The sequence below is a fragment of the Castor canadensis genome, chromosome 11 (genome assembly GCF_047511655.1).
Source record: "Castor canadensis chromosome 11, mCasCan1.hap1v2, whole genome shotgun sequence".
Lineage (NCBI taxonomy): Eukaryota > Metazoa > Chordata > Mammalia > Rodentia > Castoridae > Castor > Castor canadensis.
The window spans coordinates 100,224,762-100,240,576 of NC_133396.1; the positions used below are offsets into that span (position 1 = coordinate 100,224,762).

General features: G+C 45.1%; 2 protein-coding genes across 2 annotated transcripts; both read right to left on the reverse strand.

The window, feature by feature from the left end:
- Window positions 1-447: 447 nt before the first annotated feature.
- Window positions 448-3,757, reverse strand: Fcer1g (Fc epsilon receptor Ig). The gene is made up of 5 exons (XM_020174366.2): window positions 3,596-3,757; window positions 1,622-1,713; window positions 1,432-1,467; window positions 969-989; window positions 448-824 (listed from the first exon to the last, which is right to left on the reverse strand). Exons 1-5 carry the CDS (start codon window positions 3,642-3,644, stop codon window positions 762-764), a joined length of 261 nt encoding a protein of 86 aa, XP_020029955.1. The 5' UTR covers window positions 3,645-3,757; the 3' UTR covers window positions 448-761.
- Window positions 3,758-4,250: 493 nt separating this feature from the next.
- On the reverse strand, window positions 4,251-14,302 carry Ndufs2 (NADH:ubiquinone oxidoreductase core subunit S2). Its single transcript, XM_020174365.2, has 14 exons — window positions 14,191-14,302; window positions 13,493-13,599; window positions 10,405-10,595; window positions 8,170-8,290; window positions 7,903-8,015; window positions 7,599-7,673; window positions 7,355-7,432; window positions 6,930-7,015; window positions 6,589-6,708; window positions 5,714-5,843; window positions 5,258-5,353; window positions 4,996-5,079; window positions 4,649-4,706; window positions 4,251-4,467 (listed from the first exon to the last, which is right to left on the reverse strand). Exons 1-14 carry the CDS (start codon window positions 14,283-14,285, stop codon window positions 4,430-4,432), a joined length of 1,392 nt encoding a protein of 463 aa, XP_020029954.1. The 5' UTR covers window positions 14,286-14,302; the 3' UTR covers window positions 4,251-4,429.
- Window positions 14,303-15,815: the final 1,513 nt, after the last annotated feature.

The window sequence follows — 15,815 nt, forward strand, 5'->3', positions numbered from 1 at the left end:
AACTCAGGGCTGTATACTTGCTAGGCAGGCACTCTACCACTTGAGCCATGCCCCCAGCCTTTTTTGCTTTAGTTATTTTTTGAATAGATCTCATTTTTATGCCTGGGCCAGCCTGAACCATGATTCTCCTATTAACACTTACTGCTGAGATGACAGGCATGTGCCACCATAGCTTTTTATTGGTCGAGCTGGGATCTTAGTAACTTTTTGCTGGGGCTGGCCTCAAACTGTGATCCTCCTGATCTCCACCTCCCAAGTAGCTAGAATTGTAGGCCTGGGCCACCACACCCTGTTTATCCTCAATCCATCAAAGTAGCCCTGAAGTCCATTGGACAGTGAGTTATGTGACATTAGGAAGTGAGTTTGCCTTGCTCAAAACTATATCTTCAGTATCCAGCTGAGTGCTTAATAGAGGCCGAAAAAATACACGAGAAATGAACAAATGAATATAGTCTAGTCTATGGCAGCTTTATTGGGGGTATTTCCTTTCCATTGTTTAGTGGGAGTCTGGGGATAGGGAAGGGAAAAAAAACTTGGGGCAAGTGAGTGAGATGAGAAAATAAACATCAGGGAATAGCATTTGGGCGTAAGTCTTTATGGGAGGAGGAACAGCTTGTGTATATTAATTTGGAGCCTGTCACCATTGTAGGGATAAGGTCAGCTGGCATTAATAGAATAGAGGCACATGTGATACCAACCATGAGGGTTGGGAGGAGACCCAGAAACCGAAGAAGGATGTGATCAGGACATTTGTTCTAAGGCTACTGGGGTGGTTTCTCATGCTTCAGAGTCTCGTAAGTCTCCTGGGTCCGGGTGCTCAGGCCCTAAAGATGGAGGTAAAGGATGATCAGGAGCTTGAGGCCATCGCAGAGCCCCCATCCACCCTACAGACTCCGCCCCTTTCAAAGGTCACACCAAACCCCACCCTCTTCTACTGATCCCTACTTAGGGAAAGCAGGTTCACTCACCGTGTAAATGCCATCTGACTTCTGCAGAGATGGAAGGGGCAAGACATTAGAGACCCACACCTCTTTGAAGGCCTCTCAGTATCTTTTTTCCCACCCAGGCAAGCAGTATTTGGGTTAGGGTTAGTGTTAGCTGTCTTAGGCTACAGAGTCCTCGTATGGTTTCTCTGGGACATGAATATGCATTTGTCCACACGGCTACAAACACACATCAACGCAAAACACGTAACTCTCTCATGTATTCATTATCACCCTGTGCTTGATTCTTTTCCATCACCTGCTAGATATTTTACTTGTGGCTTGGCTAGGTGGCAGGGTGTACAGTGTGAGGTGAGAGAGGGGCCTCCCAGCTGTATGCAGATCAGCACATCCAAGACATATACTCTCCAGAGGCCTCAAGACTAGAGCCCCAGAAGGGTTGAGAGCCTAAAAAATTGTTGACATTCAGGTGTGGAAGAGTTCATACCTCACAGCTGGCTATAGCTGCCTTTCGCACCTGAACCTGGAATGGGGGAAAGGTAATCAGTAAAGGGAAAGTTAAAGTCCCATCTATCTTCCCTCCAAACTTTGTAGGAGAACCCTTTTTCTTCCCCTTCCTACACAGTGCCACCAGCCTCCCACTTCTTCTTCCTGCCCTCACCCCCACCCTGCCTTACCTTGAGTCGACAGTAGAGCAGGGTAAGGACAATACCATACAAAAACAGGATGGCATCCAGAATATAGCAGAGCTGAGGCTCTCCTAGGGCCGCTGAGGGGATAAGAGGGTGCCCATGGGGTCAGGGGCGTGAGGAAAGGGAGTTGGTACTCGGAGGAGAGAAGGGAAACGGTTCTAGGGGTAGGACAGGATCTGAAAGGAAGCCCTCTTAAGGAAAGGAGACAGATCTCTCACTCTGGACTCACTTCTCTTATATTTCCTTTTGCTCCCCGCTAGGGCAGGAGCAGGATAACAGGGGTCCTGTTGTGGTGGGATTTATGCGTACTGAGAGTTGAAGACATCCCCCTCAGGCCCAACCCTTTCTTTTCAACACTGTGGCTCCTTGGGCACCATTGAGCACCTCAAGTACCCGTCTGAGTTCACTGGGCTGAGACCAAAACCTCAGCCCTGAGGGGTTGTGGGGAGAAAGGCAGCAGCAAATTTCAGTGAAGAAACCACAGAATGTCTCTGCTAAGTCCTGTGACCTGTGGCTGAGGGCTGGACAGGAAGGATGTTGAGCTGGGGAAGGGAGGGAAGGCAATTTCTCTATTATTGGTCATCTTCTCAGCCTCATTGCTTTCTGTCCCACAAGACACTTAAACATGCAAAAAAGGCACAGAGTGTCCACTTTCCTAGGCCATAGGGGTATCCTCAGCTCTGTACACAAAGCAGGAGCAATGATCATGCCTCAAGGGAATAATCACAAACTAAATCCAAAGAACGGATTCCTCCTCCTGCTACTCTGCCCTGTTACTCATCCTGGGCCTCTGGGAGGGGAAGTTTTGTGCAATTTTAAAAAATCACATAGGGCCTGAACTTCAGAAACTGTTCTGGGCCAGTATTAGGACTGATAGGGTACATGTGACTAACAAGGGTCAATTACCGACATTGGTAAGTTACTTTTTATTCTACAACACTCTCACACACGATATTGCTAAATCTCAAAACTACCCCGTCAGGGAAACATTATCATCGCCATTTTATGGATGACAAAATCCAGGCGCTCGGAACAACTAAGTAACCCATTCAGGGCAAGAGTTAAGAAAAAAGCTGGAACTCAAATTCAGATTTTCTGCCTCCAAATTCTGTGCTTTCTTTTATGCCCCAGTGTCTGGCCTCCCTCCTCATCCCATGGCAACAGAAAACCAGCTGGCTTAATACTTTCTCTACCTTCTCATACCAGCTGTGGGAACTCCTCTCCTTCGATCTCTTTCAATTTCCCTGAAGTTTACCAACCCCTTCTTCCCCAGTACCCAGCTGCCACCAGTCCTCTTCAAAACACACAAACACCCTGGCAGCACACACAACCCAAAGATAGCAAAATCTACAGTTCTTAAGACTACAGAGCTGCTGGAACCTTCCCATTTCTGTCTCTATTTCTCTGCTGATGCTCAGGTCTCTAGGACCCAGCACTTCATACTGCCTACCCTTCTATCAATTGCTGACAGAATGGCGTCGTAGTAATGACCCCAGAAACAGCAGTCATATATCTTTATCTTGACTCCCCTTGCCTCACTCCCAAACCTAAGGACCAGTCTCTGCCCTCATGAAGGGGATTTTGTATAGTTAACTAGCTAGAGATCAGCTTCTAGCAAGTCAACAAAAGGCACCCCCCTGGTAATGCTCATCAGGAGAAATGGAGTTTTCCCAGACCAGATCATCATGCTGCATAAACACTCTCTTCCACTGCCAAACCTGACACTTTGTATCAATCTTGGAGTCAGTCTGGAAGGGGTTAGGAAAGGGACACAAAAGGTGGGAACCCTGCCAAGTGTCCTAGGTGAGGGCTGGACAGCCTCAAAGTGTGTCTACCTCAGCCCAGGGTCACCTGCCCACCATCAGCCTTCCCCTTTCTGTCCCTGACTCAGTTCTCCGAAACTTGCCCTTGGTTCCCACCCTGGAACCTAGCTCACTGACCCTCGCCAAACAATCTCACCTGCTTGTTCAACCAACAGGAGTAAGAGCAAGACCACTGCTGGAATCATCTTGGGCAGGGGGCTGAGGGGCCTTGAGCTGGGGATCCAACGCTCTGACCGTACTGCGCAGCTGTGCTCGACTAGCAGTTCCCTGACCACAGAGTTCCCCCCTTCCTGCCACGCCTTCCCCCACGCTTTGGCCCCTTCCCCTTCCTGCACTAGAGACCGGGCGGCTCCCGGAAGGGCCAACTAGGGGAGCTGGGAGATCTGGGCTCTTAAGCTTCAGCCCTGTATTGACCAACCTCCTACCCCACAAAATGAGGAGATTCTCATGGCTTGGTAAAGTCCGTCTATGTCTGCCATCTTTCATTCTTACATGGTCAGAGATACATCTGTGATAAATTATAAATTGCCCCTCAAGAATCCCTTGGACCCCATTATAGCCTTCCTACCTGGAACTTTATACAGTCTTTACTTGAGGAGTTTAACCAATTTGTGTAGACACTAAGGTTTAGGCAGAGGGAAAAAGGGAAATGAGGAATGGAGAAGTGTAAAGGACAAGAACAAGAGTGGGGTGGGGGAGAGTGTGGAGAAGGGCAGGAAAAATTGCTAAGACTTAAGTTTAACAAAGAAATACAAAGTGAAGGACATTAAAATATAAAAACATACCAGAAATTGGTACATAGGTGCCGCCAACGGCAAATTTATTATAATCTCTCCTTTTCTAGTACATGCACAGAAAGCCTGTACAGCTAAATGTACACACACATAAACAAACATATAACCACATTTCCAACGAGCACAGGCTCTGTAGAGGAAGATGATAGGTAGGGAGACCAAATGCTGTCCCCTGCTCACCGATCTACTTCTCCAAACACAATATCTTGGGTACCTAGAAGGTCAGAGGATAGAAAAAAAAAAGATGTTACCAAAGATCTGGAACTTATTATTATGTCCCAGATATTGAGGCCTTGAGTCCATGACACAGTCTGTGCTGAACAGGAAGTGTTTAGCTTCTGTCCCCAACCAGAGCCCCAAATTCCTTGTCTACTACTACACAAGAAGCCTCATACCTAGGATGGCAACGACATCCGCCAACATGTGTCCCTTAGACAACAAATCCAAACCAGCCTGGGGAAATAAGGACAGCAACAGTGTTAGCACATATTTGCAGGTGGGAGCAGGCAGAAGAGCTAATACAATCTTAACCAAGAGCCAGGCATAGAGGTTACACCTGTAGTACTAGCACTTGGGAAACTGTGGCAAATGGATCTTGAGTTTGAAGTCAGGGCTACACAGAGACACTGCCTCAAAAAAACAAAAGCATAAACAAACAAAAACAAAAACAAAAGTCCCTCAACCAAGGTCAATAAGTTATTGGATTAATATTAGAATTAAAGTCGTTGGAATTGTTTCTTACCAGGTGAGCAAAACCAGGAGCCTTGATCTTGCACCGATAAGGGCGGCTGCTGCCATCAGACACTAGGTACACCCCAAATTCTCCCTGTTCAAAAAAGGATAGATGACGGATTAATGGGAAGAACACTCTTCTCTGTCAACAAAGCCTCTTTATCTATCCTCATGTCCTCTCATCACCAGTATAGCAAGCATTTTGTTGAATGTCTACTTCTAGCCATCCACTCTACACAGGTACAGTCTTTTCCTTCCCTTCCTCTTCTTACCTTAGGAGCTTCAATAGCAGTGTATGTGGCTCCTGGAGGAACTTGGTAGCCTTCAGTGTACAGCTTAAAGTGATGAATTAGTGACTCCATGGAAGTCTGAGGAGAGGGAAAAGGGAGAATCAGGAAACCAGATCCAACACTGTCCCAGCACAGAAAGTAATCTCTACCCTCAGGGAAACTAAAAATCCACATGGAAGTCAGTAAGCAGAGAGACTCAATAAAAGGAGGAGAGCTATGAGAGGTACAGAATCTTATGAATTCTTTTTTTGGCAGTACTGGGTGGGGGTGAGGTTGAACTCAGGCCTTCAGTCTTGCTAGGCAGGTGTTCTACTATACAGTGAATTCTTTGAAAAAGGAAAACTGAAAGGTAGGATTTAATCCAAGGACACTCCTCCCTGGCCACTGGTTCCTTTCCAAAATCCCCACCCCCCTTCCTTCCCTCTCCCTAATGCCAACCTTCATCTCTGCTCGCTTAGGTGGAGACACTTTGGCATCATCAACCTTGATCTCCCCAGGAGGCATCTTGTTCAGACACTGTGAGATGATTCGAAGAGACTGGCGCATCTCCTCTACCCGACACAGGTACCTGAAGTGGATGATATAGAACAAGAGCAGACAGAGGAACAGGTATGGGGCTGGGAAGATTCCCTTTGGCTGACCTCAAAGGAGTTCAGTAAACATTCCTTACTCCTTTCTCCTAGTACAGCATCTCTGCTTGGCTTGTCTGCCCATATAAACTCAGCAGTATTTTGATTCTACTATTAAGTCCTTATTTTGGACTTATTTTCTCAGACCATGGCCTGTAGTAATTTCCCTCTTTACCCTCTTAAACAATTTTTTGTACTACAGAATGGGGAGTAAATGGAAAAACAAACAAAAAGAACAACAGTAGCAAATCTTACTCAGGGTCAGTAAACAGGAGTGGAATTTGAAGCTTACAATCTAGTGGAAAGAGCACTGGATCAGGCTGATTCTAATCTCAACCCTCTACCACTAACAGGCTAATTCCTAAACTTTCATGCTTCAGCTTTCTCAGCTGTAAAATGTAGCCCAAACTAATTCTATCTGGACAGGGATGATTTAAGGGTAACATAAAATGCCATATGTGTGCAACTTTTTTTTTTTTTTTCCTCTTGAGGTGCTGGAGATAAAATCCAAGGCCTGGTAAATGCTGTACAACTGAGCTACACCCCAACCCCAAGCAACCTAGTTTAACACATTACATGAGCTCCCACATATATTAGGAAGTAGAGAAAAGAACAAGTAGCAAAAAGAAATAATAGGCAGGGAAATGAGCTGGCTAATAAGCTGAGAAAGGATTTGGCCCTTACCTATCATAGCAGTCTCCTCGAGAACCAATAGGAACATCAAATTCCACCTGGTCATAAACATCATAGGGCTGGGTCTTCCGTAGGTCCCACTGGATGCCTGAGCCTCGGAGCATCACTCCACTGTAGGGTGTAACACACATAGGGGCTACTCTCTACAAACCAAGAAAGTGTGCACATTCTTCCTTACTCTCCACTTTTCCTCCACTTTCCCTCCCTCGCTCCATGGGTATGGTATAAAAACTAAGGGCATGGCAAGGGGGATGCCAAACATTCTTAAAAGTCAAGATATTGGGCTGTAACTTCCATCCCTACCCTTAAGAAAAGAAGTTGCATTCTCCCACCTAAATCCATAGTTAAGTGCATCTTCTGCTGTTACAACTCCAATGTCGATCGTCCGATTTCGCCAGATCCTATTGTTAGTCAGCATCTATTGATCACAAAAACTGTGTAACAATACCTGTCAAAACAATCTTTGAGGGGAGTGGAGGAGAGGTGGCACAAACAATGTAGTATACACATGTAAGTAAATGTAAAAACGATAAAATAAAAGGAGAAAACAACAACAATCTTTGAATACATCTGTATTTCTTTATAACTGGGAATGAAAACCTCATAAGCCCTTTTGGAAGGTAGATTTTTCCTTTCTTCCTTTTTTTATTTTTTTTTTGGGGTGCTGGGGACTGAACCCAGAACTTCTTACAAGTGCTCTACTTCTTGAGGTATACCCTAGCCCAAAAAAGGATTTTTTAATTGACTTCTACCTTACCTCTTCCACCTCATCAATCCGAAGAGAGAAATTCTTAGAAAACTCATAAATGTCATCCATAAGCCCAAGGGGTAGGTCCTACAAACCAAACGGAAGTTATCCTGAGTATAGTCTTCACTAAAGAGCCAGCTCAGCATCCCTTCTCCCAAGAACACAGGGTTAGTTTCCATTAGCTGGCACTGCCCTCCAGTGGCCACAGAGGAAAGAGGTCTAGACTAGAAGAGAGGCAGGGGTATCTACTCACCTGGTGCACTCCTCCTGGTCGGACATAAGCAGCATGCATTCGTGCTCCAGATACTCGCTCGTAGAACTCAAACATCTTGATAGGACACACTGGGAATTAGTGACAAAGTCTGGGCCCCTGGTGGCCCACTACCACACTTTCTGCCTTCTTGTATCCAAGCAAACCATCCTGATGCAAAGCTCCTATAACCCAGGAGAAATATACCTTCTCCCCTAAATGTTCTCTTTCCTTTTAATGTTTTGCCTCCTTCATAGTCTCTTTCTATACTTCCTTCCCTATTCTTATCCTTGCCTTCCTCTCATACCTTCTCCCTTTCTTCAAACATCCAGAAGAAGGGGGTCATGGCCCCAATGTCCAGGGCATGTGAGGTCACAGCCAAGATATGGTTCAAAATCCGTGTGATTTCTCCAAACATCACTGTGGAGAGATGAAAACAAGAAGAGAAGGATACAGCAGCTAAGGATCCATCCTCAAGAGCAGTCTGGGCTGCTTTGGGTTCGATGCTCCTAAAATGGGGATGACACTGTGCTATGCTCAGTGGAGGCAGCAGGAATAAAGGGATGGAACATACCTCGGATCCACTGTGCTCGGGGAGGAGGCTGGATGTTTAGCAACTTCTCCACAGCTAGTGAATAGGCCTGTTCATTACACATCATGGACACATAGTCTAGCCGATCAAAGTATGGAAGGGCCTGGGAAAAGGAAAGAATTTGGGTCATATTAATAGGCTAGGAGCCAGGCACCTGTGGCTCACCCTGTAATCCTAGCTACTCAGGAGGCAGAGATCAAGAGGATCGAGGTTCGAAGCCAGCCTGGGCAAAATAGTTGGCAAGACCCTTTCTTGAAAAAAACCTATCACAAAAAAGGACTGGTAGAATGGCTCAAGGTGTAAGTTGTGAGTTCAAACCCCAGTAGTGCAAAAACAAAAAACAAAAAACAGGCCAGTAGTCCATAATCTGGCTGCCAGAAGCCTTCCCCTCAATGGGCTTTGGAAGTTAGTGTGACATAAGCCTTCCTACTCTCAGGAGCTGCAGCAAGGCAGAATGAAATATCCCAATAACCAGCAGTGTGCTGGTAAATACTTTAAAACTAGGTCTCCAAAGTGAGGGGAAGACCCCGATCTGTCTTGTTTGCCAATTTCCATGTTGAAATTTCTCCCACCATGGCCAATTTTAACTTACCAACATGTAAATGAAGGCCGCATTGGAAAGCAGGGCGCACAATTATACAGCATTTCTACTATACAGATACAATAAAAGAAATACCTCAAAGGCATAGTATAGTAAAATGAAGAAACAAGGAAGTAATGAGTTTTGAGTTTTTAAATTTTTAAAAAATTTATTTATTTATTTTTGGTGGTGCTAGGGTTTGAACTCAGAGCCTCATGTTTGCTAGGGAGGTGCTCTACCACTTAAGCCACTCCAGCAGCCCTTTTTTGTGTTGGGTATTTTTGAGATAGGGTCTCTTGTACTATTTGCCCAGGCTGGCCTCGAACCAAGATCTTCCTGATCTCTACCTCCCAAGTAGCTAGGATTACAGGCATGAGCCATCAGCACCTGGCTATAATTTATTTCTAACTGATACACAAAAACATAAAAATTATACATTTTAATGGGGTATTAGGTAATGTTTCAATACATATAGTATTTTGAGTATCTGTTAACCTTTGTTTTTAATACAATGGTGTATTAAGTCATAAACTTAAAAAGAAAAAAAAAATCATAACCTTACATAATTTAATTATGACTATGTTCAGCAATTGGCTCGAAAAATTACTGAAAATCTAACACTTCGAATCAGCATGAGCTAGTTTAGCACATCACTGTCAACAGTCCTCTGGCCCAAGTGACACCTCTATCAAAAAGTGCCTGAGACTTTCAAGACTCTCAATTTTCTCTTAAGTCTCTTAACACTGAAACATTGAAGGAGAAAACTAATCGGTCTTAGCAGTATCTGGGAGTGAAGGACTTAAGGAAGCCAGCACCAGGTAGAAGGTCCTTTCCCCAGATGCCAAGAAAGCTAAGTCCTCACTGCCAGCTGAAAACAGCTTCAGCTTCCAGGAAGGAGGTGGAGCTAAGATGCCTCTCAGTGAGACAGCCTGTTCTTGTCCTGATGTCATTGTGACATGGGATAATGCTACTGGGGTTAACCCATGGATGCTAGGACCAGAATCCATCACTGCTTAGGCTCCATGGGGAATCATATTCTAGTCACTATTTACCTCAACACAAGGTCCTGTTTTCAGGACCTTTCTTCATGATATTTAAAAAAAAACAAACAAAAAAACCACTTCACATTCCTATGCTAAATCCAACTCTTCCAAATCTGACCTTCATTATTTGGGTCACACAGTTCTAAAAAAATGGCAAACTCTCACAAACTTCCTCCCGGTCACTCTGACTCATCGAGTGTTTCGAAAACAAACTTAAGACAGCTGGAAGATACAAGAATCGGCTGCTGGTTCTAGAGAACTGACGTCTCTCTCCTTTCTCTACCCTCAGAGACACTGGCTTTGACGTAATAGTATAAGAGCAGGGAAACTAAAGCAGTACAGCAAAGGTAAAGGAGCCAGCCAAGTCAGCCAAAGAAAAGCTGGGAATACAGTTCCAGCTCGAAAGCACTGCTGCTGGATAAACCAAATCCAAATGACTCAAGGATCTCCTAATATCTCCCTCCATATTCCCAACCAAATCTGTTCTAACAACCTTCATGGGTTTACCCCGAACAATACCCTCCTCCCCTGAAGTTTGGGGAGGTCCCAGGCTAAAGCCCAGATCCCATCAACAGGCCCCTGTTCACACCACACCTGCAGATAGGTCTTGTATTCAATGAGCTTCTCAGTGCCACGGTGCAGGAGTCCAATATGAGGGTCGCACTTCCGCACCATCTCTCCACTCAATTCCATTACTAATCTCAGGACTCCATGGGCTGCTGGGTGCTGAGGCCCAAAGTTCAGGGTCAGGTTGGACACCATTATGTCCTTTGGAGGGTCCACATCTGATAAGAGGGAAATGGTTCAGAGCCAAATGCTAATTCCCTTGGGAACCCCCAGGAGACAGCAAAAAGTTAAGCCTCTCGCTATAGTTCTTTCACCTCACAATCCAATACCTTGTTAATTTCCTCATCTCAAACATAACTAGAAAGATGACCATTAAATAGGAAAAAGAGGAAATCTGAACTTTCTGGTGAGAGGGAACTGAATCTTACTTTATGTCTCCTAGAAGACCTTTTTTTTTAGTGGTACCGGGGTTTGAACTCAGTTTGCTAAGCAGGCGTTCTACTACTTGATCTACTCTGCAAGCCCTCCTAGAAGACCTTTTAAATAATAATTATCATTACAGATAACACTTACATAGCCCCTTATGTGACAGCTGCTATTCTAAACACTTTATTTTAATTAACTTAATTCTCACAGCAACTATATAGTGATAGATACTACCATTATCCCCATTTTATTAGAGAGGCTGAGGCCAGAGAGCTCAAATGACTTCACAAGGATCACAAAGCAAGTTAAGTGGCAAAACCAGGATATGAATTCAGCCCGTTCAGCTCCAAGATCTATACACTCTTAATTACTATGATAATATTATCTGATGAATGGCCAACCAATCAGGAAACATACACTTGATGCTTACTATTACTAAATGGCAAGTTTTTATCCTCAAGAAGCTTACATTTCAATGTGAAAAGCTAGTAACACAGGTCAAGTTTATAAGTTACCAAGCAAGCAGCTTAGCTGTTAATTATTTAAAGGAAGGAAAGAGCACTGTGAAGGTTTCATGTAAGTGGCAGGTGATCTGAATTTTTTTTTTTTGCGGTACTGGGGTTTGAACTCAGGGTCTCAAGCTTGCTAGGCAGGTGCTCTATCACTTGAGCCACTGAAATGGTTCTTAAATGTAGGAAATAATTCAGAGGTAGAAGGAAGATGGGCCATTCTAGGCTTTGGGATCAATTTAGGCCAAATCTTAGAAGCAAGGAAATGGGCTGGAGGTGTGGCTAAAGTAGTAGAGTACTTGCTTTGCAAGCAGGAAACCCCAGTCCCATCCAAAAAAAAAAAAAAAAAGCAGCAAGGAAATAAGTACCTGTGAAACTACTCTCACCAGAAATTTCCAAGGGACAGAAAAGTAGTGTTGGGAAGGTAGTAGAGGGTTAGTGATTTGATTATCAGTAACAGTAATAACAACATTTAGGAAAGACTTACATGTGCCAGGCACTAACAAGTGCCAGGACTTACAAGTGCTAAGCACTTAATCTTGTGGTTTTTTTTTTTTTTTAACTAATTAGCTTGTTTTATTAGCACATACAGTATTTATTGTAAAGTAAATGGGGGTTTCATTGTGATATGTGCACACATGCATATAGCTACTGGGATCACATTCACTCCCTCTACTATTCTTTTTTAACCTCACTCCCTCCCCCCACCCAAGCACTTAATCTTTACAATCTTTATTCACTGGCCAATGAAGAGTTATGATTTGAAACCAGCCAGGGAGTAGGTATAATCCTAGCTACTCAGGAGACAGAGATCACAAGGATCAATGTTGAGGTTCAAAGCCAAAGTAAGCACTGGCAAATAGTTTCTTAAGACCCTATCTTGAAAACTATCACACACACAAAAAAGGGCTGGTGGAGTAGATCAAGGTGTAGGCCCTGAGATCAAGCCCCAGAACTGAGAAAAAAAAAAAAGATTCAAAATCAGAGCCCACCTTTCAACCAAAATTCTTCACGATGGGCTTTAGAATCAGATAGAGATGACTACTAATCTGGATGTGTGTCCTTGATCAAGTTTTAGTTCCTCACATTTGTGATAATACTCTCATAGGGTTGTTGTAAGGATGCCTACAAAAATACGTAGCACATGACAAATAGCTATAGTTACTGAAGGTTTTTAAAGGTAACTGGAAGTGCTCTGTTTTCTGAGGAAAAGAATGGTAAAATGATGTTTGAGGAAGAGGAAGGCAATGACACTATATAGGATAGCTGAAGAGGAGAAGAGATCAGTGACAAAAACTCATAAATAAGCTCTTTTCTAATTCAAAATAAATCTGGACAAGAGCGATGGGAATGAAAACTAAAAGGAAGAGATGATCAGATGTGAAATACTATGAAAGAATCTACATGGTTTGGTGCCTTACTAGACAAAGACATGGAAGGCAAAAAAGAAAGAAGAACCAAAGATGACTAAAAAGTTTCAATCCTGAAGGACTAGGACAATGAGGGTATCAGTGATCAAAATAAAAAGTCAAGAGGGAGAGCCAATTTTTATGAGAAAATTTTTTTGGAGGTCCTGGGGTTGAATTCAAGAGCTTCTGGTTGCAAGGCAGGCATTCTACTGCTTGATCCACACCTCCATCCAGTCCAGAAAAAAACTATATTCAAATAGGTTTCATCCAGTGGGAGAACTACCTTGTCCAGAGAGGGAGATGGAAATGTATTGAACCTGGAAAAAAGTTGATCCTAAATATTTAAATTCCATAAGAACCTTTGGGACCTACTTTTTTTTTTTGGGCAGCATGGGGGTTTGAACTCAAGGCCTCACACTCGTTAGGCAGGCACTCTTAACACTTGAGCAACTCTGTAGTCATTTTTGTAAGCATTTGTGTAACGGGTTTTTTGAGATTTGGTTTCTCAAACTATTTCCCCAGGGACTGATGGTAAACCTCCATCCTCCAGTAGATTCAGCTGGGATCTACTCTTTCTTTTCTTCTGGAATGTGCTTTTCCTTCTCTAATAAATACCTGTTATTATAACTTTTATTATGTTTGTTGAATTAGGTGAAAGAAGCAAATAGGACAGGGGCTGAAACCGCCCTGAGGCAGAGGGCTCAAGAGCACTTAGAAACCAGCTAGGGGCAGGGATTGGTTTGGTTTGAGACAGCAGCTCTGGACACTCACCATTCCAAGGTGGAGGCTTCCAGTGGGCTGTTTCCTTGGTGGGATACATGATAGCTCCCCCAAACTGCTCTGCCCATTCCACGTCTGGCTGCCATTGCCGAGCACCTCTGGGGAGTTAAAAATAGATCCTAGACAAAGGGCCTGAATAGTGCTTGGTTCCTCTGTTCCCATTCACTCTAAAGTGGACCCAGGGAAGGATGTCCTGGATTCTTGATACCAAGTTACTGACAAGAGTCAAGGTAGCTTTGAATATGCAAGGTTGGGGATCCAAGCTCCTTCATATTTTAACATATTCATATTTCCATTCAGTGAATATGAATATGAGCAAGGTGTTTATTCAAGGTCAGCGTAAAATTACGATAAGGGGAGGAGGGGGTGGGATAGAGAGAGGAGGAAAGGGGAAGAAAGAGAGTGAGAGATTCTGGCTCTTTCGCTGAGTTCTGCTCAGGTATAACAGGAGAGGTGCACTCGAATCACTTAAGTTGAAGGGCAGAGTCTCCCATTCCAAGGATAAAAGGCTGGCAGAACAAGCTCAAGATCCTCCACTGCATCTAGGAGCCTGAGAAATCAGACCTGGGTGAGGGGGTCACAGGTCTGGGTCATTCTTTCCTGAAAGTTCACAGGACTCATGGAGTGTCCTCAGACTCGAGAAACCCTAGCCTTGTGGAGAATCTGTTGAGGGCTGCCCTCGGTCTCACCTGCTTGGCTGAAATGGCAGTCGGATCCCAGTCCTGGGCCGCAGCACCTGGGCACCGAAGCCCCGGAGGCTACAAAGAGCCTTCAGCGCCGCCATCTTACCCCTGCTGCAGACTGTGGGAAGGAGAACCGGGCGGAAGTTATCTCCACGCACCTCCTTGTAAGCTTCTCGTGTATTAGTACAACGGAGCCGCCATCTTGGAAACTGGCAGGGCCGGCAACCACGAACCTGACAACATCCGGATTCTGCGCCTCGGCTTCACTTTTGCTTAAATAATGATGACTGCTGTCATCTTTACTAAGGGCGCTCCTCCCACGGTTCTTAGCTGGCCTTTAAAGGCGTGAGCTAGAGGAGCTTGCGGCTCTTGCCTGCGGCAACATGGTACTAGGTGCTGTGTCGCCGAGGTCCTCTGCATATTCCTTGGAAATCGCCCTCCCGCCTGGTTCTCAGCGCACACTTACACGGGGGTTCCTTCTCTACTCCCTTCCGCCTTGGTCACCCTCCGACCCTAGTCCTACTTTCGAATTGTGTCTGAGCCCTGCCCTTCTGAGGTAGCCCCAGTTTTTGCCAATATCCCTGTTGCGGAACCCAAAAGATTTAATTTCCAGATGTCCTGAATCGGGATAGGGGAAAGGGGTCCAAGTGCAGTTGGGTGGATCTGAGAGCTCCCGCCAAAACAAAACTAAAAGGAGAGGGCCAAGGCCACCAGCATTGGTGGAAGAGGATGCCAGGGTGTGTAGAAGCCACCTTATTCCAGAGGTCGGAGGGAAGGTCCTCTGTTGGTGACCCTGATAGCCACCAGCCTTCCTGAACCTACAGAAGCACAGACCCAGGAAGCACCCTTAAAGATGCCTTATAACCCCTACCTCCCCTCATCCATTCTGGTCAGCCTCTTCCCTCATGTTTTTCTGACCCTGCCTTAGGCCTTCCCAGTAATGGCCAACAGCACAGAAATCTAATAGTTCCAGGATTCTGATCTCAGGTCTGTACAGACAAAGAGTTGTCTCGCCTATGAAGTTAGATCCTGTCTCTCCCTCTGCCTCCAAGCCCAGCTCCAGCTGGACCACCCACTCATTGAGTTTGTACAATTTTCCCACCCTGGGTCTGGAAAGAGGCCTTCCCCAGATCTCCCCTGGACAGGGTCCCTAGGACACAGCCCACCAGCAGTGGCAGCAGGGTGGAGTAGACAGACCCAGGGGAGTGGCAGAGACAGAATTCTTAGCTGCAAAGAGGAGAAAGCCAGACTCCTTGCCTGAAAATTGACCTAATGGGAACCATACCAAAGGGTGGGGCCAGTTCCTTGGCTGTGGGAATTGACCAGGACCTGGAATAGACAGCCAGCCCCCACAGAGCCAGGGTAGAAGCTTGATCCCCTTACCCTCCTCATTCCCTGCCCTTTTCCTGGGCCTCTCTCCCTCTAGTTTAAACTCTGTAAATGTGCTGGTGATGGGGGAAGGGGAACTGCATTTATTTGCCTTGATTCAGCCTAGGAGAAGTCAGGATAGACTCTGAGCTGCTTGGCCCTGAGGGCAGCTTAAGCTGGTACTGTGTTGAGGGCTCCTGGGGGGCTGCTTAGGATGAAGAGGAGGGACACTGCATCTTTTGTGCCTTTCCCCTGCTGCCAAC